We start from the raw sequence: 24,925 nt of genomic DNA on the forward strand, positions 1-24,925 counted from the left end.
TCAATCCTAGACCTCTCGATGAGAGGGATCCACGAAAAATATTAGCTGCCATAAATAAGATGACCCACATGGAGTTTGACCCTAGTTGCCAATTTTAACATTAATCCTCCTAACCCTACTACAAATCTAATTTCTTTGCACGTGTGGCTGATCTAGGGCTTGAAATTGACCTTTTTCACTTGCTTCTTTCCTTCGCTTTAGGTCTCCCCTTCTTCGCTAGAGATGGAGGCCTATTAGGAGTCTTTTCTTAGCCCAATCAAACATTATTATGTTGTTGTACTTGGTGGATCTGATGTGACTGCAGAACTATCCTATTTTTCTTCACACGTGTGACAGAATTAGGCCCCAAAAGTATCTCCAAAATTCAGATTTGTTTCTCTCCTTCTTCGTTGACCTAGAAGCACCTTCTTGCTCCTTTTTGCACTTCTTTCTTGATTCTTTATCTCGTTGATTTCAGAGATCATTTGATGATCTATTTGAGAGGTCAAACTACCCTATATATAGGAGATCGTCCCTCTTATTTGGGCCGACTTGAGCCAGTGAGGCCGAATTGACTTTAAGTGCACCAAAAATTCATTTATCAACCGACTTGAGCCAGTGAGGCCGACTCGACTTTAAGTGCACCAAAAATTCATTTATCAGCAGACTTGGAGAGGAGACTTGTCTTTGCTTTGGAGGATCAGCAGACTTGGAGAGGAGACTTGTCTTTGCTTTGGAGGATCACATTTGACATCTTTCTTTGACTCTAATACATAGATTTACATAGTTTAACATGCCCACATGGGTCTTTAACCATTACATTAACTCTTTGACTTTCCTAGAAGCACTTAAACATGTGCTTGACCTGTCAAATGGACAAGAAACCCATTCTTGATAATGACAAAAATAATAATTCTTTTTTTGACAAGTACAAAGATCAAAATTACATTTATAAAGACCGAACTTAGATACACTTTCTTCAATGGGCTTGAAGTTGTTATCTATGTAATAACCACTTTAATTGCAAACCTTATCAATGTAATGGTATCTCTCTATACTAGTATTTTGTTCCACATTAATACTCTCATCAATGTATGTGTCACAATGTTTGTGTTGAGTTAGTATAGTAAATATCCTACAAACATAACAATCAAAACATAAAGATGGTTTATATGACATTCACTGCACCAAATGCTTTGCCAATCCAATGGTTGGCTTTAGGGTGTAGTCCCAATATAACTTTCTCCCTCACTCTAATACTCCTCAATACTCTTTTGCCAATCCAATGGTTGGCTTTAGGGTGTAGTCCCAATATAACTTTCTCCCTCACTCTAATACTCCTCAATACTCTTTTAGTTGTGGTTGTTCAATGTATATAGTGAATATTCCCACATACATTTCAATTGGAATATAATGATGGTATATATATGTCATTATCTGTACCAAATACTTTGCCAATGCAAAAGTTAGCTTTGGGATGCAAGCCCCCAAATAGTTCTGAGACTAACATTGTTGGTTGTTTCATGTTATGTCTTGTAGCCTTTTATTTGGCTTGTATTTGTTATCTGTATGTTGTCCATAATAATTGCAAATCTTACGACTACAATGACATCTCATATTCGAATTTTGGTTCCACATTAATACTCATCGTTTGATTGTGTCTCCACATTAATAATCTCCTTTTAATTGTCTGTTAGGTGTGTATGTTGTGAATAATCCCACATGAATAATAATTGTCAAAGCTAATTGTGTGGGTTGTGAATAATCTCTTGGACCAAAATTTTCCCAATCTAGAGGCTAGCTTTGGTACGTTAATCATGTACTAACATCAGATCATGGAAAATTCACATGGGAAAAATCCAGTTATGAAAAACACTTGTTTAAGTGCAAAGCTATTACAGAAGAATCTGTGCATGTCCACGTAAAATATTTACCAAATTTTCAAATTTAATTCAGTGCAGTATAGTCAATGACGCATAGCAAAGCTGAACTAAACTGACTATTCAGCCCAACCAGATTTACATTGTTTTTCTGTACCGGAAACTTCAATTCAGCGAAATTTGATAACCATGTGCCGCGTACGCCCAAATTGGCTTGTAGTTACTATTTATGCAATGTCCATTATAATAATTCTTACCACAATAGCATATCTTTGTGTTGGCATTGTGTTCCCCATTAATATTTGCCTCTCCTTCTAGGGCTACTATGCTTAAGCCCATAGTGGCAATGATGCACTCTCCAAGAGTTCTCTTGTATGTTTCGGCTTGTTTAAGGTAGAGCTATTATCACGTTCTTGGATACACAATCCTCGACATCTAGGGCCAAAAAAACAACCACATTGGCATATCTGTGTTGGGATTGTGTTCCTTGTTAATATTTCCTCCCCTAACGCTACTAAGCTTGAGTGCAAAGTGGCAATGGTGGACTCTCTCCCGGAGTTGCCCTTTTGTATGTTTCTACATAAACAAGGAAGTGGTATCATCATGCTCTTGGACACAAAATCCTCAACATCTAGTGTAGCGGCAAAAACAACCACCACCCTCTAGAAAACTATTAGAATTGTCCAAGTTGGAGACACGTAGTAATGATTGTTTTGTCCTGCGCTCTTTGTTAATCGGAGTTTGTTTTGTTTCTTACTGTTTTTAAATGTCTCAATATCTGCAGCAATAGGATAATGACCTCACTCTTGTAATCTTCTTAAAAGGGTTTAACTGTGTTTTTTCACCTTTTTTTAAAAATCAATAATCAAATTTTATCTTCACAACCATTTTCAAAATAGCGTTGAGGAATACCATATCTTAACATGCCTTGAGAACCATACCATATATTTTTACCATTTAGGTAATGTAGGGCTTGTAGGAATTGATGATGGTCATGACGTGCTTGAGGAATTATAGCATATACAATAGTGTGTGAAGTCACTAGAGAACTATTGCTGATGATAAAACTACTGATAATTTTTGTGCGGTCTTCTGCAGGAAGTCTGTATGAATCAAATTGAGAACCGTTGCTGATTATTCTGATAATTGTGACGACGTGACCACAGAAGTGGGGTCTCCTGTAGACGTTTGAGGTGGTCATACATCCTTCTCTAAAGATGCAGATTTAAGTAAACCCAATGCAGATCTCCAGAGTGACACACCCTAGCGCTTGCTTGAGTAGGATTTGCATAAAGCTAAGTTTCTTTATAACAGAGCTATCTTTTGTTATCCTCTCCGGGGAAGAAAATTTGTCCTTAGTACGCCCATTTTTATGCATTCAATAAAAGGTACCCATTTTGGACATTATATACTTTTGATATAATGCTTCTCAACTGCTGTACTGCGCTACTTAACACATTAAGCTGTGTTCTGAACGAAGGAGTATTGCCATTTTGATCCCCTAAGTATACTTTTAAAGTATTCATGTAATACACAATAGTACAAGGCCCGTGCACGATAAAAGCATAACTAAAATCCACATCTTCAAAACCTTACCATCCAAGTACCCAAATAGAGTCGTTGAACGAATGGCATCCTGCTCTCCACGACAAGGGAAAAAATGAATAACGATGGTTTTATTACACAAGAAAGATTGTCCTTAACAGACCCGCTGTTACGCATTCAATACAAGGTACCCATTCTGGACATTACATACTTCTTGATATAATGCTTCCCAACCACTGCTCTATTTCGAAACATTAAGCTACAATCTGGCCCAAGAAGTCGAAGTAAAGGTATTGACATTTTGATCCCTTGGTGTTATTTTAAAATATTCATGAATTACATAATAGTACAAGCCCAGGCCACAATAAATGTATGACCAAAGTCTACATCTTCAAAATCTTACCATCCAAGTAACCAAAGAAAGTTGTCGAATGGCATACTGCTCTCGATGACAACGTAAAAAATGAATAATATGATTTTATTACAGAAGCTGCACACAAACTTGACATGCCAAAACAGGTTCGGTCAAGAAATATATGAGTGCAGCAGAGCTATGGAAAAAAGGGCTCATTCCTAAAACTCTAATCAGTGTGTGGCTAGAAGGCTGCCGTCATTATAAACTAGAAGACATTTGCACGAGCAGACCGTAGCGCTTCTTCCAAGTCCTTCATAAACCTGCATGCTCAAAGCCACGACAATTAAGTAATAATTTTTAGGCAACAACTTATAATTAAAATATTTTGGCTATTCTACCTTTTGGAATTAAGAACCACCGAGCCTCCAAGAATAATACGTGTTCCTGTATTGGCCGCATTTTGCAAAGCTACTGTGCGTGCTTCCTCATATGTTGTGCCACCAACAATGAAAATGACAACTTCTTGTGGCCTGCAGAAAGTAAAAGCCAAATAAGGGTGAACTAGCCGAGAACAACAATCCAAGATAACTTACATCGGTATTTGATTCCGCTGGTTCTGGTTTACATGGCAACCAGAGACCAATTACATACCTGACCTGCTGATAATGGTTTCCAATAAATGGATAGTCAATGTCTCTCAGACGTCCCTTCACTATACTTTCAATTGTGTTGTATAAAAGAGGTTGGTGCTGAGTATAAACATTTTCTACACCCTTCAAACATTGTATAAAAGAATCTGTCAGCTTAACAAGAAGGTAAGTAGCCGCAACCCCTTGTAACAAAAATTCAGTTGCAGAATAAAAAACTAAAAACCACCAAAATCATATGTTGTTCACGCTCGAACAACGTCTTGCAAATGAAATTCCTTCCATATTCCATTGGTTTGCAATTAAATTAAAAAAACAAAACTGGTATTATTAGTGACATAGCAATCAAACCTTCAATCCACGAGCCATATTACGGGCTCTATTGAAAAAATCGCGATTCCCAAATAGATCGCCAGTTCGCTTATCAACGCCAGCCTGTTTTAACAGAAAATGAACAAGCTGCAGGAGCACAAAATGCTTTCATAAGTAAATAATATAAGACAATAAATACCTTGAAATGACATTAATCCCATGATTGTCATTCTAGAATCTCAAGGAATCGTCCAGTTAGGTTACCCCAGACTTGTATCTGGTTGGTCGCGAAGCCAACTTGTGCACAAGCTGCTCCAGCTGAATTGGACTCTCTTTCTCATAGCGCAAAGCATACAACATTACCAAACGTAAGCGGTCCACGTCAGAAACACTTTCATCATTCAAGTGATTCATAACTGCCTGCACATTAATCAGCAAAGTATAGCTTTACCAACTAGTTACAAGGTATGCCAATTAGCATTTATGCCACAAATATAATTACTGCAAGCATGTTAACAACTCTCTGGACTGTTAGAAGCTGTACTGCTCTTTTGTGGGATGCTCATTGTTAATACAGATGCAAATTTTCAAATGACTCATAAATATAGACATTTATGTCAAGACTAATCTAGGTTGCTTATTTCTTAATTTTATATTAACTTCAAATCCCAGAGGTTTGGTCAAAAATAAAATGTTGATATCATGAAAATACATTAATCATGATGCTAAAGCTCAGAACGGACTCTGGAAACTACTTTGCTTCATGACATTTTCCACTTTGAACTCCTGTTGCATCTGCAGAAATAGCTATGACAACCTATTTTATAGTCTTCCTTTGCAAAAAGGGTCTACAAACCAATATCATTTTCATTGGCTAATCGCTATACAGATTTTCCTAACACAACTTAACACATGCATTCCACTTCCTCTTTTAAAGACCTGTATTTGGAAAGTTTTGCTTGAAACTCCCCACATCAAAGCACGTCCAGAACTCATTTTTAAATGTCATTTGTAACCGTGCTCACTTCAGCTTTAAATAATAATATCATCCAGAAACATAGCCACAAAATTTTCAAGACATGATTTGAAATATTATTCATCATCCCAGAAAGGTATTACAGATATCGGTTCTGTCACCCCTCTTTTCAGCAGGGGCAAACTTTTGGTGAGAAGAGCAGTTTGCGGCATGGCATAGCCCTTCTTCATGATCTGGTTGCATTCTGATTTTTGGGTTCATTCACATTTCCGAAGGCAGTTTACATTGAACACACCTCCTGAGACAGTTTCGGGGCTATTTATAGACACTTGAGCATCTCATGGGTGTGCCACATGGACAGGTATGCAATGCTCTCCTCATTGGTCCATTTGGAGCTGATTGACACATGATTTGAGGGCCGGTTTACACTTATGGCAGCTGCAGGATAATTTGATGGTGATTAGGATGACTTATGATAAGGTGACAATCACTTGAGACACCCTTGATGATGTGGGATTGCCTTGAGGGTTTGATTTGAAGAATTAATGAACTGGATTGAAGATTAATCCCTTGGGTTTAATGATCCAATTTGTGGCTTAAAGGGACATCCCCATGGTTTGTGGAGGCACCCTAACCCAAGGCATGACCATGGGCCATCATGCGAGATACTATAAGGAGGTGTTGGACCATGTTTTACATGATATATGGCACTGTTTGAAAGGTGGCATCCATCCAAGGTCAAGTCACATTAAAATTAGAGGAACATTGGAGCCTTGGAGGTGAAAGATTGGGGTCCTCTCCACTCTGTAAGCAGCATCAAAGTAAATCAAGCAAAAATCAAGGTGGATGTTGGACCATGATTGGAGGCTTGGACCATAAGATTGTTGAAGACCATTGACTTGGGGTTGTTTCATCATGTATTGACTTGTTGACTTCGAAAGGTTACCTCAAGAGTCAACATGTTTCATGGCTTGGTTCATCCTCTTCAAAGATTGTTGACTAACTGCACCCACATCTGGAGGGCCTTTGGAGGCAAACTAGGCAGCTTGGACAATTTCTTCTCTTGATTGGGAGTATCAACTTCCCTTTTGGACTTATCTCATCATACTCATTGTACATGTGGCTTGACCACTTTATTTTCATGTTGTGTTAGATTACTTGATTTTAGGAGTTAGATTTAGATTGCTTGATTTTAGGAGTAGATCTAAGGAAATAAATCAAATATTGATATTTTATCGTAAAGAAAGTTAGATCTCACTCTATAAACAGAGGAGATCTTCCTTGCTCTATACACAAGGGGGATGTTGCTTGCAGAAGCTCCTTGCCCATAGCTGTTGCTCATTCATCTAGATTACTCATTCAGTTTCTCATTCACATACATGTGCCTACAAACCATGATACATTAGATGTTTTCCTCACTTTTAGATCCCAAATGCAATCATGTTGCCATGCAAATTGTTGATGGTGTACACATCTGAATTGGATATTGTTGTGACTTTTACTGGGCGGTGACAGAGATCTTTGCTAAAGTAGGATCAACCAATGTTTCATAATGTATAATTTACTGGTATGTCCCATCTTACTGTGATCTGACAAAATTTAACTTGAGAAGTGTGTCATCTCCCATGGTCAATGTGTGCTATTGGCTTACTTACTGAGGGAGCACTTCATATACCCCTTCATACATAACACTTTCCACCCTATTCCCTTCACCTCCATTCCATTCATGAAAAAGGAGTTCGGCCCTTCACGCTTGGCTCTTCAAGGTCATTGTTCAAAACGTCTATATATGAGAATGAAAGCTTGAAAGTTGAAATGCCTAGTAAGTAGAAAAATGCCCACGATTATCGATAGAATATCTAAAAGGGCAAAGAGGAAAAGAGCGAAATGAATGAAACTGAAAGAATGTAAAGCCACCTCATATAAGCCTATCTCCATAATCCCTAGCTTGTCTAAAGAAAATATAAACAGAAGGGATGTGTTCAATGAATATAACACCAGATAAAATAGAAGAAAGGCATAGTGAAAATGAAGATAAGCAATGACAATCAAATGATGAAGCTCCCTCTCAAATGCAGATACAAAAAAGAAGAAAAAATCCTAGCTCTTGAATGTTAGATAATAAAAATGATGGAAGACCAACACCTCTATGACTTGTGTGCAGTGTTATCAGAACCCGACTGGAGCAGACTGAACTGGCTAGTCTAACCATTTTCAAAGGAAAACCAGTCTGAACTGATGTCATGGACCAGAAAAAGCCGATTCAGTACCAAATTTACCTTTTTCCACCGAACTGACCAGTTTTGTACAATGCAACCAAGGACCTTTTGAACAAAATTTTTATTAGAAAAGCACAATAAATTATGAGTGAGGAAGCCTAGTATTTGACCATATTTCCCTATTAATGCTATGCAATTAATGGTAATGTTAAATTCTGTTAATTTTATGTAACAATGGTATGTTCTACGCTTAAGAGCAATTTTCTTCAATTTTTTTGTTAGCCCAATATCAATATCCAATTTAGCAATCACATCAGCATGATAGCAAAATGCAGATAGAACATAAACATAAATAGTAGAAGACAAGCCAAGACAAGAGGACACAAGATGTGGCACCAGCCAAGGACAAACCCCATTGTGGGGAAACCTTTGATCAATTCTTCTTATATTCTTCAATAGTTCAGCAGAGAGAAAGATAGTACAAATTACAAATCTGATCATTTATGACAGCACCAAGAAGCCCTAACCAGAGAAGTCAACGCTGGTCAAATAGGGCAGAATTCTTCCTCTAAGCAGCTCGATCAAACCCAGTCAACTTCGGCCTCCAACAGCAAGCCCAATCAGCTCAAAACAGTCCAAAAAAGTCTAGTCAAATGCTGGTCAACGAAAGTCAAACTGCGCCCAGCCCTAGGGCAGTCAACGCTGGTCAAATGAAAAGTCAGATCACCTTGATTTTAGTGCCCAGATCTATGGCCTGCTAGGAAGAGGATACCTCACCCAATTTGCAGTCAAAACAGGTCAACGCTAGAGCTCAACGCAGTCAAACAGCAATCCTGCAGTTCAGTCAACGCTGGTCAACACAATCAAACAGAAAATCGTCCTCCTTCCTTTGCACGTGTGAGAGACAGCTGCCCAGATTTGCATACCCAATAACAAAAGGAGAGAGAGAGATGATGAGAGGAGATGATGATAAAATGACTTGAGGTCTCCTTTTATATGCAACGTTGAGGATGAGTTGGGGGTTTGAATGCCTGTTTTGCTTGCTGGCCGACCTTGACAATTTGTCCATAATATGAATAAATTCGTATTTTCATTTGTACATGTTTGAATCGGATGATCTTTAGATCAATCTTACACCTCTCGGAGAGAGAAATCCAAGAAAAATATCAGTTGTCATAAATAAGATGACCCATGTGGAGTTTGGCTCTAGTTGCCAATTTTAACAAATTCTTAAAGTAAAAGTGATATTTTTACTTAAATTTTTAACATTACCATTAATTGACTCAAGATGTTTGAGAGTGGTTCCAATCTCATTGGATGTCATATAGAGAAGGTATATTTTTAGATTCCACTTAAAATCTAGCAAACTTAACAATTTTCAAGATTTCAAGATTAGGAGGATTACAACATTTCCATTGGACTTTGTCAGGTATGACTCCTCTATCATTACCTTACTAAAAATGTACCCATCAATCAAACAAAATCTTGACTTGACTTGCTAAGCTTTTTCTATCTTATTTTAATGCTTAGAGGGTGATATTGATGACAAAGATCCAAATATAAGCAATATTCTGATGATATGTAGGTATTTGTTATTGCATGATTTATTTGGATGCTAGAGGGCATTTAGGGCCTATTTGTTGATGTATTTTAGATTCAGAGATGGATTGCACTCTGTGTTATTTTAGTTGTGTACCCTTACATGTTGCTATATAAATGATAACTTTTTCTTATTTATGTATAAATGCTTTGGATTCATATGGATGCACACACACACACACACACACATATATATATATATGTTTTTCGTTAAAATTTTGAATATTTTGTGTTTTTGGTTGATTGGTTTTTTGGTCTGGTTTTTCTTACCAAATCTAGTCAATTCAATTATGATAACATTGCTTGATGGTCATGTCATGGAGGATCCTCTTTTCATTCCCTACCAAAAATCGTCACTTAACATGCCTTATTTTATGTTAGAATTTCTAAGTCTAACACGTTAGAAACCCTTCATGCACTTTATTGATTTATTCCTACCTACTTGTTCTGTTAATTAACAAGTACATGCTCAACACATTACAGATCATCAACTGAAGGAAATAGAAACAAGCACATAAGTGACACCATTGTTTTTGGATTAATGTCCCCGAAAAAACCCAATGCGGGAAAACTAGTGCAGCTATCTTAAGGTTTGATTTATTAACCAAATTCAGAATACAATCTGGGTGCCAAATCCGGCTCACCCAACAGAGAAAAATCTCGGCAGTAGTACCTCTCTACTCGGAAGCAAATATTCTGGCTGAAACCCTAGATAAACACTCTGGCAACTCCACAGCTCCAATATGCCCCACGAAAACCCAGCGTCAACCTCTAGGGACTGCGTCATCCTCTCTGGCCCAGCGTCAGCCTCTAGGGACTGCGTCGTCCTCTCTGGCCTAGCGTCAGCCCAATAACCCCTGCATCAGCCTTTGGAGGCACTATATCAACCCTCTGGCCCTTTTGTCACCCACGTTGGCCCCTCTGAGGCACTACGCAACTCCTGGCTGCCTCTGTGTGAGCCCTGGCTAGCTATGCGTGAACCCCTAGCTGGTTCTACGTCCCTCTCTCCGGCTACTGCGTTGATTCTCCCAGTGCTATCTCTGCCTCTTTGCTTCTATTGCCCCTCAACTGCAACTCTGATCACTCTCTCAACTTTCTCAGCAAACCCAGCCCCAGAAAGTCGAAATCTTGATCTCTTGGTGTGTTCTCCAAGTGACCCTCAAGCCTCCTCTTATACTTTTCTCGTTGACAAATCAATCACCGAGATTAAGTCCCTAATCAACGGCTAAGATTAGATCTGACTTGATCCATGACTTTTGGACCATTCTAACACAGTTTTATATTAATACACATCAATATTTTATTTTCCCTAAGTTTAGACTTAGGGACTCCATTAAAAATATTAATTATTTTAATATCTCTCAAATTATTTAGAATCTGCCCAAACCCTTTCTGGGTATTGGAGATCTCATGTGGCATAGCCTCTCCACCAATTTTCGTAGCTAGAGCACATCTGATGCTACCCCAAATCAACACTCCCTCTTAGCGAGGACTATGCTCTAGCAATAGTCCTCACTCAGTATCACCCTGATCATCCAACATCGGTCCCTGTGTTGATGCTAGGTCTGCTGCCCAACATCCTCTGCACTACTGCATCCTGTACTGCTACCCATGGCCCTTCCACTACCATTGTTGCATCCGCACTGCAACTCCCTTTGCATTCGTGTCGCTGCCCATGGCCCTGCCACTGCCACTGTTGCATCTGCACTGCAACCCCTCTCATCATGCTGCCCATAGCACTACCACTGCTGACTACTGCACTGCAACCCAATTACTGAGAAGTAAGTAACTGATATCCCAACTCTAACATCTTCATCAGGCTAGAAACACTCCTAATGCTGAAGCTCCCTTTGTCATTGGCAAGTGCTCCCTCTCTGACCTTCGCACTGCTGCAACAACTCTATGCATCTTGCACAGTTGCACACCTCTCTGTGCCATCCTACACTGGTACAAAACTCCCGTGCTTCTCACACTGCTGCCTCATGTTGTCCTGGGAATCCTACATTGTAGCTCCCTCTCTCGCTCCATCCGCATCCGTCTCTACTGACATCCGCCAGCACTGTTACTCCTCTTCGGGGCTCTCATAGCAAGGCCTAATCTAAGAAGCTGTGTACGTCAAGGATCCTGCCACTCATCGCCTATAGTCTGTCTGACTACAGCTCGATGTCTCCCCACTTCCGCTCAAGTGGCGTGTGTGCACTCATGGCACAATCATCGTCTGTCTCCACTTCCTTCTCTGCCCTTGCTGGTGCTGCCTTGGTCTCGGAGGCCTCTCCCTTACTCTTCTTCCTTGGACACTGGGTCGTATAATGACCTAGCTCCTCACAGTGGAAGCATTTAACCTTGGTGAGGTCCTTCTTCTATTTCTCCTGCTTTCCCTTAGATGCTAGGGCAACATCATCCTCCTCCTCCTTCTTGATTATGATCCCCTTGTCGTTGCTTCCCGCCTTTCTTAACCTTTTGATCTCTTCTTGAGGAAGAGCAGCCCACATTTCCTCCCAATCTAGAAGGGTCGCCCTGCCCAATATGCTCTGGACAAACACCTCCCGTTCTTCTGAGACTGCGTTCAAGGCTTTTCTCACCATCAATTCTGGATCTGGCATTGCCCCTATGGAAGTTAGCTGATCCCAGATCTCCTTCAATCGACCAAAGAATGGGTCGATCTATTCTCCCTTCTGCATCTGGTATGATCACAGTTGATTTTCTAGTAGCATCTCCCTCTGCACAGAAGTATGCCAATACAATTTGGTCAGGTCGTCCCACATCTCCTGTGCCGTGTTCTTCTCGGCAATATATGGTACCATATGATCCTTGACCCCGTCAAGAATGATACTCTTAGCCCTCGCCATTGCATCCTCGTACCTATCGTTATCAGCCGAGTCAACTGGGATAGTTATCGTCCTCAAGGCGAAGTGCTTGACACAATTCTTGTCAAATGTGGATAAGATTCTAGCCTTCCAGACTACGAAGTTTGAGGCTCCGTCTAGTTTGTCCTGGCCTCTTACTTCGTGTAGTGCCATTTCGCTGCTCCTCTCCTTCCGTCTTGGAAGTTCTCGGTATGATTCCTCTGAGCCTCGATTTCCCTCCTGGAAACGCTTCTGCCAATATCGAGATGCCCCTCTCCAATCATCTGTGCAACTGCAACACTGATCTGGATTCCTTGGCTAGAAATCCACCTCAGCACCAACTCCCTCTACCTTGGTCTTGCCCTATTAGGTATTGTTTTAACTACAGTACCCCACCAGCTCCACTCTGCAACTTACCCACAGCCTCCTAAAGCCCAACAAACTGAAGGTTAGAACTCCTAGGCTCTGCGTAATCCCGGCACCAGCGAATCAGCTTCCTCAGCCAATTGCATCAGCCTTCCTGGCCTTTGCATGGCTCTGTGTGAGATGGTCTTTGCCTCCCTCTGCATCTGCGCAGCCTCTTCTTGGCTCAATCTTGATGACACAGGCACTGCGTCACCCCTTCCTTGCTACTACTCTGCTAGGAACAGCTTTTGTCACTCGAGACAGTTGTTTTCTGTTGTTTCTACTCTTGATCGGCTGATGTCCTCAGCAATGTTGCACGAAGCAGGGGCGAAGCGGAAGCGTTTTTTGGAAGCGGGGACGCGGAAGCGTCATTCTCCAAAAATCTAGGAAGCAAAGCGTCCGTAGAAGCATCTGCTATGTATATATATATATATATATTTATATATATATATATATATATATATATATATATATATTTGCATTTATACTCAAAACAAACATCCCAAATAGCAAATTAATTGTAGAAGACATGAAAACATGCATATTTTTGCATAAATCAAGATAGATATAACATGCATTGTACATTAATGATTAATTATTCGAGCATCAACCATTTAGATGCATCAACCATCTAGAATCCAGATTCTTCTCCTCTTGTCTAGCCTTTGCCTCTACCTCGATTGTCTAGGGATATTAGTCAACATTGCCCAATTTTGATCAAACTACCTAATTCAAGACTTAAAATATGGTAGAAAAAGCTTAACATGCTTGATCGATGATTTTGACTTGATTGAAAGATAATTTTTTGCTAAGGGCGTGCCGCGTGACAAAGGAGTCCAACAATTAACACCACCAACACTAGGGTACATATAGGTCTTGGTGCTCTTGACTAAATGCTAATCGCATACCTTCATACTTGATATAATCTAATGAAATGCCACAATCCCATTGATCCTGAATTCCTGAAAACTGTTAAGTCTGCTGAATTTTGAATAGGATATGAAATTCTATTTTCTCCATATGAAGTCCAATGAGGCTGGAACCACTCTCAAACATCCTGAGTCATTTCCTGGTAATGTTAAAAATTTAAGTAAAAGGATGAAAATGAAAAATAAAGGAGAATGTCACTTTTACTTTAAGAATTTAACATTACCATGAAGGAGCATCTGCTATATTTATACCTTTTTTTGCCTTCATTCCTCACCCTAACCCAAGGTGGACCCACCCCCAACAAGCAAACTCACCTAAAATTAAAAAAAATTGAAAAAAAAACGATTTTCTAAATGCTTTTCCGGAAGCGTACGCTTCCTCCTCCGAAGCGCCACACTTTCGACGCCCGAAGCGCGCTTCGGCGCTTCTATACCACGCTTCCGAATTTCCAGGAAGCGGCAAAAAATTCGAAAGCGGCGCTTCCAAATTTCGGAAGCGCGCTTCCGACCAAGCTTCCTAGGCGCTTCCATACAGGACGCGCTTCGGGGCTTGGAACCGTGGGGGGGGAGCGGGGGGGGGTGGCGCTTCGTGCAACATTGGTCTTCAGTTCTCCTATGATCTGCAACTATGCTCTGATACCATGTTGGAAATTCTAAGTCTGACACGTTAGAAACCCTTCATGCGCTTTACTGATTTATTCCTACCTACTTGTTTTGTTAATTAACACGTTATTTACCATGTAAATACTAGATATAAATACAAGTACATGTTCAACACATTACAGATCATCAATTGAAGGAAATAGAAACAAGCACACAAGTGACACCATTGTTTTTGGACTAATGTCCCCAGAAATACCCAATGTTGGAAAATCGGCGCAACAATCTGAGGGTTTGACTTATTAAGCAGTTTTAGAATACAATCTGGGTGCCAAATCCGGCTCACCCAACAGAGAAAAATCTCGGCAGTAGTGCCTCTCTACTCGAAAGCAGATATTCCAGCTGAAACCCCAAATAAACACTTTGGCAGCTCCAATATGCCCCACGAAACCCCAGCGTCAGCCTCTAGGGACTGCGTCATCCTCTCTGGCCCAGCGTCAGCCCAATAACCCCTGCGTCAACCTTTGGAGGCACTGTGTCAACCCTCTGGCCCTCTGTGTCACCCACGTTGACCCCTCTGAGACATTGTGCAACTCCTAGCTTCCTCTGCATGAGCCCTGGCTAGCTATGTGCGAACCCCTGGCTAGTTCTACGTGTTGACACCTAATCATCAGGAGTGGGTGAATAAATATAATTGATGTAAATAAATAATAAGAAATATGAACAGTCATCAGGAGATGAAGTGAACAGTCTCCCTCATGTATATAATAGAGACCAATCTGAAGGAATAATATGAATTAATTTAGTGGAGTTACTACCTGGCCTGACATGGTATCAGAGCCAAGTTCCTAAAATTAGTTGTAAGTTGTAACTCCTTGTATCAGTTTTTCTGCCATAATCATTGTCTACGTCCGCTACACTCCCTGGGCTGTCCATAATTGTCCTCTCTGCGCTCTCTAGGCTCTCTGCCATAATCATTGTTGGCACGGTTTTTCTGTATGGGTGTAACATTTTCTTTACCCACTTCCGTCTCTCGGTTTTCCAGAAGAGGAGCAGGTTGGGGTTTGGGAGTAGCAAAATCCATTGATTATTGACCAGGAGGAATCTGCACCTTCTCCAGTCAAGCGAGTTTCAATTTGGCTTTAGGATTGGGAGTAGGAGGAGCTTGCACCAGCCAAGTTATTTGTTGGATTGAAAACCCTTTTGATCGCCATCTCTCCTTGCGATTCCCCTTTTTGGTCCACCAAATTCATAATCTGGTGCGTCTGCCGAGAGGGAGCAGCGTTTGGAGGTTGTGTTTAGGAGCAAGCAAAGCAACGTTTGGAGGCTGTGTGGAATACGTTGTGGTATACACTGTTTCACACCTCTCCATACCTTGACCATTCTTACCGCCATTACCATACATGGCGCTGATTCCACCGCCGCTGCCTACCGGAGCGGATTCCACTTATGCAACTGCTACAGAAGTCCTCCACCCTATCGAATCTCCACCGGTCCATGTCCCCACAGCGGGAGGGGTGAGCAACTCTACAAATTCGGATTACCATACCTGTTATGCCTGTTATGCCGGAGTGGATGCCTGTTAATGTTGTCCGGTTTGATACACAGGTTTGTGTATTACGTTGATACACAGTTTTGTGTATTACATTGATACACAGTTTTGTGTAATACACTCACCATGTATTTACGTTGCCCCACCCATATACTTTAATGTTGTCCAGTTTAATGCGTATTGATATTTGAATTTGTTGTCCCGTCATATCAGAATTATATTTTTTCCCATTAGGAGTAAAATTTTGCAGCAGAAGTATTTTTTTACAGTACACAGTTTTAAAAATGCATTCAATCATATCTATTGTGGGAATAGTTCTCACTGGCAAGGAGAACTATCCTGAGTGGTCCCGCATGATAAAACACACCCTCATTTTCAATGAGTTGTGGAAAGGAGTGTGTATTGGAGACAGAGACAAAGAGCCAAAACAGCCTAACTCAGACAAAGAGCTCGCCATTTGGGAAAATAAGAACAGCAAAGCTTATGCATTAATCGCAGCATCTGTAAATGAAGAGGTGAGTCGCCATATTTCGCCATTTTCAACTACTTTCGAAGCCTTACAAAAGCTTAAAGAACTCTATGACTCACATTCTGCACTTGAAGTTGTTCAACTCATGATTAAACTCTTCACTCTTGAATTGCAAAATAATGATCCTCTTGCTCTTGCATCCAAAGTAAAGTCTATAATGCATGATATCAAAGTCACTAACGTCGAATTGGATATTCCTCTTATCGCTTTTCTCAAGGCACTTTATCCTACTTACTCCAATTATCTTGAGTCATTGCAAGCAAATGGAAATCTCAAAGATATTACCTTTGACTCTCTTGTGAAAAAATTTGTTGAAAGAGAGAAAGCTTTTGGAAAGAAGACAACCCCTGAATCTTCTGAAGAGGCTATGTGCCTTGCTCATAAAGAAAAGAATCCTGCTCAAGATTCTTCTAGAGGAAGAGGTGGTCGAAGAGGAAGAGGAAGATATTTCAGAGGCAGGGGGGCAGACACTCTCAAGGAGAAAAGGCAAATTTGCACTGCATACGCTGCAAAAGAAATGGATCACATGATGCCTCTACATGCAAGTTACCATGGGACAAAATTGAGCAGCAAAGAAACCAACAGAAAGGTAAAACTAATGACACAAACAAAGGTAAAGCATCTGAATCTGCTCATTATGTGGTGGCACAATGTAATATTGGAGTAAATGAAGATTTATTTAATGCTTCACTGGCTTCTTGGAAAAATGATTGGTTGCTTGATTCAGGAGCAATTTGCCACATTACTCATAGAAAAGATTTTTTTGAAGAATTTATTGACAATGTTGATGGAGCAATATACTTTGCAGACCAATCAAATATCAAGCCATTAGGGCTTGGCACAATCAGGCTTAAATTGCCTGGTCTTCCAGACTTTCTTCTACATCATGTTCTATATCTCCCACAAGTGAAGAGAAACTTCTTGTCCTTGGTCCACATCTGCCAGCAAGGTCACTCCATTCATATGTTTGATGGCAAGCTTGAGGTGAGAAAAGCATCTGACCACTCACTTGTCATGAGTGGAATAGAATAAGAAAGGCTTCTCACGCTGCAAGGTACTTCTGCTCATGCACAACATTTCCCATACAATTCTCATTATGAAGAAGGTACACTTCCATCAAGTTTATTATGACACGCTAGATTTGGACATTTGAACTATCACAGCCTCCGCTTGTTGAATAAAAATGGTGTTGCTAGTTTGCCTACAATTCCTAGGAAATTTAAGCAATGTGATGCTTGCATTCTAGGAAAGCATAACAAACAGTCTTTTCATGATTCACATTCAAAAGCACATAGAAAACTTGAACTCATTCATTCAGATTTATGTGGTCCAATGCCTGTTCCTTCTGCAAATGGAAATAAATATATGATGACATTTATTGATGACTACACCAAAATGTGCTGGCTTTATTTATTGAAAAACAAATCTGATGCTTTTCAAACATTCAAGAACTTTCATAAATTGATTGAAAATGATGCACAATCTCATATTGGGTCCATTCGCACTGATAATGGAAAAGAATACACATCAAATGAATTTGAAAACTATCTTCGCCAACATGGGATCAAACATCAAACAACTGTACCTTATAATCCCCAACAGAATCGTGTAGCTGAAAGAATGAATAGGACAATCTTAAATATGGTACGCTCCATGCTCTTCTTCAAAAATGTAAAAATAATGTTTTGGGCTAATGCTATTCTATGTGCTGCATATATAAAGAATACATGTCCATCTAATGCTATTAGAAACAAGACTCCCTATGAAATGTGATATGGGCACATTCCTTCTGTAAAGCATCTTAGGGTCTTTGGTTCCACCTGTTATGCCTTGATACCAAAGGTACATAGAAATAAACTTGGTGTAAGAAGTCGTAAGTGTATCTTCTTGGGGTATTCGAACACCTCCAAAGCATACCGTCTCTATGATGAAGACAATAAAAAGTTTTTTGTATCTAGAGATGTAATTTTTCTTGAATCATCCAAAACTGACAATGTTGTTGAACGACAACTTGATCGCTTGGATAGATTCACAAATGCAAAATCATTTCAAAAATTTGATAATCAGATTCCACATCTTGAAGGGGGATTCCTATACTAGATCAATATCTGGAATCTTCTTCTGAAGAACTCTCTCCCCCACATGAAACTCCAACAACGGATGATGCTTTAAGTGATGTGATTGATCGAATTGGGAGACTCAATCTTGATTCAGTCCCAACTCAATCAACGGAGCAACCCGGACCATCTGAAAAAGGACCCCCAAAGTGGCTGACAAAGACACTTGAAGGTGTTCATCCTCATGAGGTTGAAAAGACAGGAACTAGAAATTCAAACCGGCAAAATGCAGATGATGTAGATGACTCTAATTCACCAGTTGATATGGATGTTTCTTATGATTGTGAATTGAACTTCTCTACAGATTTTGAACCAGCTTCAAAGGCGCTACTTCTCATGATGAATGGAAAGAAGCGATGCAAAAGGAGTATAATGCCCTCATAAAGAATGGCACTTGGAAACTGGTTGATCCTCCATTAAGAACCAAACCAATTGGCTACAAGTGGGTCTACAATAACAAGTATAAAGCTAATGGCTCACTTGACAAGCATAAAGCCAAGCTTGTGGCAAAAGGTTTTGCACAGAAGGAAGGGGTCGATTATGAGGAGACTTTTGCCCCCATAGCATAATGGGCTACCATCTGAACACTCTTTGCCCTAACAGCTCAGAACAGTTGGAAAGTCCATCAAATGGATGTAAAAACTGCTTTCTTGAATGGATCTAAAAGAGAATGTTTTTATGTCTCAGCCTGATAGATTTGTTGTGAAAGGACATGAACATGAAGCATGCAAACTTGGGAAATCCTTGTATCGCCTCAAACAAGCACCGCGAGCCTAGTATGAAAAACTAACTGAGCATCTTCTAAAACTCAATTTCAAACATTTTGATCTTGATGATGCAACTTTATTTGTTAAGAAAGTTGGCAAAACAGTTGTATATCTTGTGGTATATGTAGATGACCTTTTGATGACAGGGAACAATGAAAGCTACATTGCATCTATAAAGAAGGAATTGGGAAAAAGTTCTGAAATGACTGATTTGGGCTATGTTCATTACTATCTTGGTATTGAAGTAACTCAACATCCGAAGTCCATATTTCTTTCTCAAAAGAAGTACATTGGAGATCTGTTGAACATGTTTGTCATGACAGAACGCAATCCTCTTACTATTCCAATGGAACAAAACTTAAAGCTCACATCTATTGAAGGAAAAGAATTTGAGGATACAACAAAGTATAGACAGCTTGTAGGAAGTCTCAACTACCTAACTACTACCAGACTAGACATTTCGTTTGTTGTTAGAATCCTCTCCAGGTTATGCAAAAGCCTTGTGAAGGACATTGGTCTGCTGCAAAAAGAGTTCTAAGGTACTTGAAGGGAACTCAAGACTTTGGAATCAAGTATACATAGGTAGACTTCAATTTGATTGGATACTCTGATTCAGACTTCGATGGAGACAAAGAAACTGGGGTATCTACTTCAGGATATGCTATGAGTCTTGGATCAAGAGCTGTCCCCTGGAGATCACGCAAACAATCAGTTCCAGCAGATTCCACAACAAAAGCAGAATACGTGGCAGCAACTGAGGCAACAAGAGAAATTGTGTGGTTCAGGAAAATTCTTGAATATTTGCAGATAAAACAAGTACAATCAACTCCACTCATGATTGACAATACCTCTGCAATAAAGTTGGCCAAGAACCCAAAGTTCCATGATCGAATGAAGCACATCAATACTAAGTATCATCTGATTCGACATCCTGTTGAGGCCAAAACAATCCATCTCCATCATTGTTCCACTAATGAGCAAATTGCAGACATCTTCACCAAAGCGCTTGGAAGAGAAAAGCTTGAACGATTCAGAATGATGCTTGGACTCACCAACATCCCCTCAGATTAAGGGGGGAATGTTGACATCTAATCATAAGGATTGGGTGAATAAATATAATTGATGTCAATAAATAATAAGAAATATGAACAGCCATCGGGAGATGAAGTGGACAATCTCCCTCATGTATATAATAAAGACTGACCTGAAGGAATAATATGAATTAAGTTAGTGGAGTTACTACATGGCCTGAGACTACGCCCCTCTCTCTGGCTACTGCATTGATTCTCCTGGTGCTATCTCTGCCTCTCTGCTTCTATATTCACTTCCCCTCAACTGCAACTTTGATAACTCTCTCAACTTTCTTAGCAAACCCAACCCCAGAAAGTCGAAATCTTGATTTCTTGGTGTGTTCTCCAAATGACCCTCAAGCCTCCTCTTATACTTTTCTCGTTGACAAATCAGCAGCCGAGATTAAAGTCCCTAATCAACGTCTAAGATTAGATCTGGCTTGATCCATGACTTTTGGACCATTCTAACACAGTTTTATATTAATATACATTAATATTTTATTTCCCCTAAGTTTAGACTTAGGGACTCCATTGAAAACATTAATTATTTTAATATCTCTCAAACTATTTAGAATTTGCCCAACCCCTTTCTGGGTATTGGAATCTCATGTGCCTTAGCCTCTCCACCAATTTTCGTGGCTAGAGCACATCCGATGCTACCCCAAATCAACATTTTAGTCCCGTAGGAGACACACTTTGTCCTAAGAGTTGATGTCATGTATAGGAGCTTATGCTTGTCTTTCATAATTAAATTTTGGAAAAGTAATAAATTAACATTTATTTATATATGTTAGGAGGAGCTATTAATGTTTACATCACCTAACTGCTCACAAAAGGATTATCATCACCACTACAATTGAAGATTTCAATGTTCATTTCAAAAAGACTACCACATTAGTCATCCACTTGGATGCATCAGCTCCAACATTGAAGAAGATTGGTCTTGTATCCACTTTGTATTAATGGCCAATGAAAACATTAATTTGAGCAAAGGGCACACCTTATGGCCAATTGATCAGTAATGCACCCACTTTTAAGGACATTTTTGAAATACTCCATTGTAAAATAATCTCCTTGTTGAGAATTTCAAGGATGAATTACTCATTTTTGTAAACTGCTCATGATTTGAGAACCTATGGTAAGAAGGCCCATCACTTTTGAGTTGCACATTGTATTGAATGGCAATTTCGAGGCTCCTCTTCTCTTATAGAAGAGGTTTCCCTAATCCACTTTTACTTGTTGGAGAATAAAGGGAGCTAGTCTACTATTCATTTTTGGTACTTTTCTTTCCACTTGTGTAAGCTTTTCATAGTTCCTAACAGAGATCGAATATCTATAGGTCTTGAAGCAGCAAAGGATTGACAAATAGTGAAGACATCCAAGGGGTAAAAATCCCCTTTCTATCCATTGGCATCTTTGAATTTGTCAAAGGTAACTCCTGAATGAATGACTTTTCCATTAACGTTCAATTGCTTATATACAGTGAGGTGACCATTCGTTTCATATTCAATGGTCCATTCACATTCTTTTATTTATTTACAATTTCAGGACCAAAATCCAAAAGGATTATGGCCAACATTCTCCACCCCCTTCCCCCTGTTGTAGAATGTAACTAAGTTCGGTCTTCATAATGACATGATCTTTGTAAAGGATGTAATAAAGAGAACAAAATTATTTTTGTATACCTTGCTGCATGGGTTTCATGAGCAAGAGGTTTATTTATTTATTAGTGGCTCCCATTGAGAGCCTTAGGATTTATTGATATGTCAAAGAGTCAAGTCATGTATGAAGCAGCTCTTCTTGAGCATAAGAAAAATATATTTGTGTCATAAACAATGTCAAGTAGCCCTCCAAATGACAAGCACCATCCTCTCTATCACATCAGCTTGGAAATCAAATTAAAAGGCAGTCAAGTCAGCTCAAATAATAGACACATCGGTTCAGAAATACAAGTCGGCTTATTTATGGAGACAGAACCATTATATATACCCCATTAGGGTCTGCGCAGAAGAAGTGACAGAACTTAGATACATCTGAAATTTTCAGATAAGATTACAGGGTTTCATAACTTCACATAAACCTCTGCTACTTCGGATATATCTGAAATTTTGCTAATAATCTCATTGATATCTCGGACAAGTAATGGAATAGGAATCTTGGATGAAGACTATGTTGCAGTGTTACAGTTGAAGAAGTCGTCTATAAGTCTTTGGATGGATATTACAATCTCGGCATAATGAGAAGGAGCAGTGATGACAGTGACAAAGATAATCACAGATAATCAGTCTCAACTATTACAGTCTCGGCATAATAAGGAGCAGTGACGACAATGACGAGGATGATCACAATCTCAACCTAATGATGACGGAAGGATCTCGTAGTGACACACTTTATCTCGACTTACATTAAGGTGCAGTCATGATCTCATCACAGTCATGATCTTGTTCTTGAAAGTTATGATCTCGATGAAGGTGCAGAGATAATCTCAGTGGTGATCTCAAGGAGCAGTCATGGTGCAGAAATGATGATCTCGGTGAAGCAGTGATGATGATGATGATCTCAACAGTAAGAAGAGGATTGGTGTCTTGGTCTTGGAGTGGCTTGATAGATCAAGGGTCATGATCATGGTATTTGTCAACCCGAATCTCTATAAGAAGAACTTTGAGTGGGTTTTCCTCTCCAAGAGGGAGAGGTTTTGGCCCTAGCATAAAGCCAACATCATGTGTTCTTGTCCCTTTGTTTTCGGTGGCTATTTGATGAACTAAGAAGACACACTCTAATAATAATAATGATTGAAAATTGTGCTAAGAAGTAAAGTTAAACACCTCAAAAATAGTTATCATGAAAGAAGAATCTCATTAACTCTAAATGCCCTAGATTCTTCAACACCCCTGCCTTAAGCCAAAGGGGTGCTTGTGAGCCCAAGCATCATTTTGAAATTTTCAAACTTTTACCTTCCGAGTGGTTTGGTAAAGATGTTTATAGTTTGCTCATTTGTGAAACAATGTCTTAAATTAATAGTCTTGGCTTCTACATGATATCGAACCAAATAATATTGTGTTATGTGTTTGGTTCGATCATGGAATCTGGGATTCTTGACCAACTTTATTGCAAAAGTGTTGTCGACCAAAAGAGGAGTAGAATTCACTGTTTCTCCTACAAATCTTCGAGTATTTTCCTAATCCACACAGTCTTCTTTGTTGCTTTTACAATTGCCACGTATTCAACCTCTATCATGGAATCTACTAGAATTGATTGTTTCCATGACCTCCAAGAGACAGTTGTTGATCCAAGGCTCATGAGATAGTTTGAAGTCGACACTCCATTTTCTTTGTCTCTATCAAAATATGACTCTGAATATCCAATCAAATTGAATCTAAGTTGCACTAAAATTGATACAGGAACAGATATGAATACAGGGTTTGAAACGGATACAGCAAATTTTCAAAAAATGTGGATACGATACGGCAAGGAAATGGCACTCACACACACATGTAAAAACAAAAAGATTATATATATATAACAAAATAATAATTTCATATATATATTCATCTTTTAGAATCTAGATTCTATATCTAAGAATACATAATCATCATCATCAATTCAACACAAGCATTGTCATCATCATCAGTGATTGTTATAACATTCAATATATTATCAAGTTTTTGTTTCAAATTTCAATTATCAACATGACAACATCATCGCCAAAATTACTAATGCACACTACATAGTACAAAATACAAAATGAACTATGACTAATAGTCTACTATCAGATGGCATATTATGGTATTCAATGTTCATTGTTCAAAATTTTAAAACATCATCATAAATTACATTTACATATCATCAAATATGTCTTCATCCATGAAATTAAGATCCACATCCTCTCAAGGAGTGGGATCATTGCTTCCATGTCCACTTGAAGATCCATCTATTGATGACTCCTCATCATGCAAAGTCATATGAAACATGGCATTCAACATCATATCCAAGTCAAGCAACTTTGGTTCCACATCCCACAGTTTGGTGTGCCCAAAGTTGTATTCGTCACTCTTGTGTGACAGAAGGCGAAGGTTCGAATGAACATACACCAGTTCCTTAGCCTTTTAGGAGACCAATCTATCTTGCTTCACCGAATGTATGAAGCCATATGTACTCCAGTGCCTTTCTGCTAAAGAGGAACTAGCAACCCGTGACAAGATCCTGATGGCCAATTTTTGGAAATGTAGAAGTTCCCCACCATAGTAGCTTCACCAATCAATTGGACGTAATCTGGTCTTGTCCCGCATAGAATCAATATCAACACCCAAACTCTCTAATCCCACAAAATGAGCAAACCCTGAACGAATCTAAATCTCAATTTCAGGATCTACAAAAATCTTTCTTAAATCCTTGTGAGACTTTTGGGTCTTTTTCTGGTACGATTCTTTCTGGATCACTTAGCAACTCTACAGAATAATATTTTGGATTCGCTGCATAGGCCAAAAAGTGCAATGGTGTGGTCATCTTGTTCCACTTTTTGGTCAGTATAACTTTCACTTCTCTATAAAAGACTTCATTTGGGTCCTTCTCCTGAGCATTTATAAACACCCTTATCT

General features: G+C 39.4%; 1 protein-coding gene across 1 annotated transcript in view; it reads right to left on the reverse strand.

Moving 5' to 3' along the window:
* Positions 1–3,683: 3,683 nt before the first annotated feature.
* The window catches only part of LOC149242788 (vacuolar protein sorting-associated protein 45 homolog), a 174,051-nt gene continuing 152,809 nt past the window's right edge, over positions 3,684–24,925 (reverse strand). Inside the window, exons 9-13 of the mRNA XM_089374319.1 lie at positions 4,983–5,138; positions 4,758–4,865; positions 4,411–4,532; positions 4,158–4,289; positions 3,684–4,079 (exon numbers count right to left, since the gene is read on the reverse strand). Coding sequence (XP_089230445.1) covers positions 4,025–4,079; positions 4,158–4,289; positions 4,411–4,532; positions 4,758–4,865; positions 4,983–5,138 — 573 coding nt within the window. The 3' untranslated portion in view covers positions 3,684–4,024. The remainder of the gene's footprint in view (positions 4,080–4,157; positions 4,290–4,410; positions 4,533–4,757; positions 4,866–4,982; positions 5,139–24,925) is intronic.

The sequence above is a fragment of the Pinus tabuliformis genome, chromosome 8 (assembly GCF_031772625.1).
Source record: "Pinus tabuliformis cultivar Carrire ecotype Pingquan chromosome 8, CPIR1, whole genome shotgun sequence".
NCBI classification, from domain to species: Eukaryota; Viridiplantae; Streptophyta; class Pinopsida; order Pinales; family Pinaceae; genus Pinus; species Pinus tabuliformis.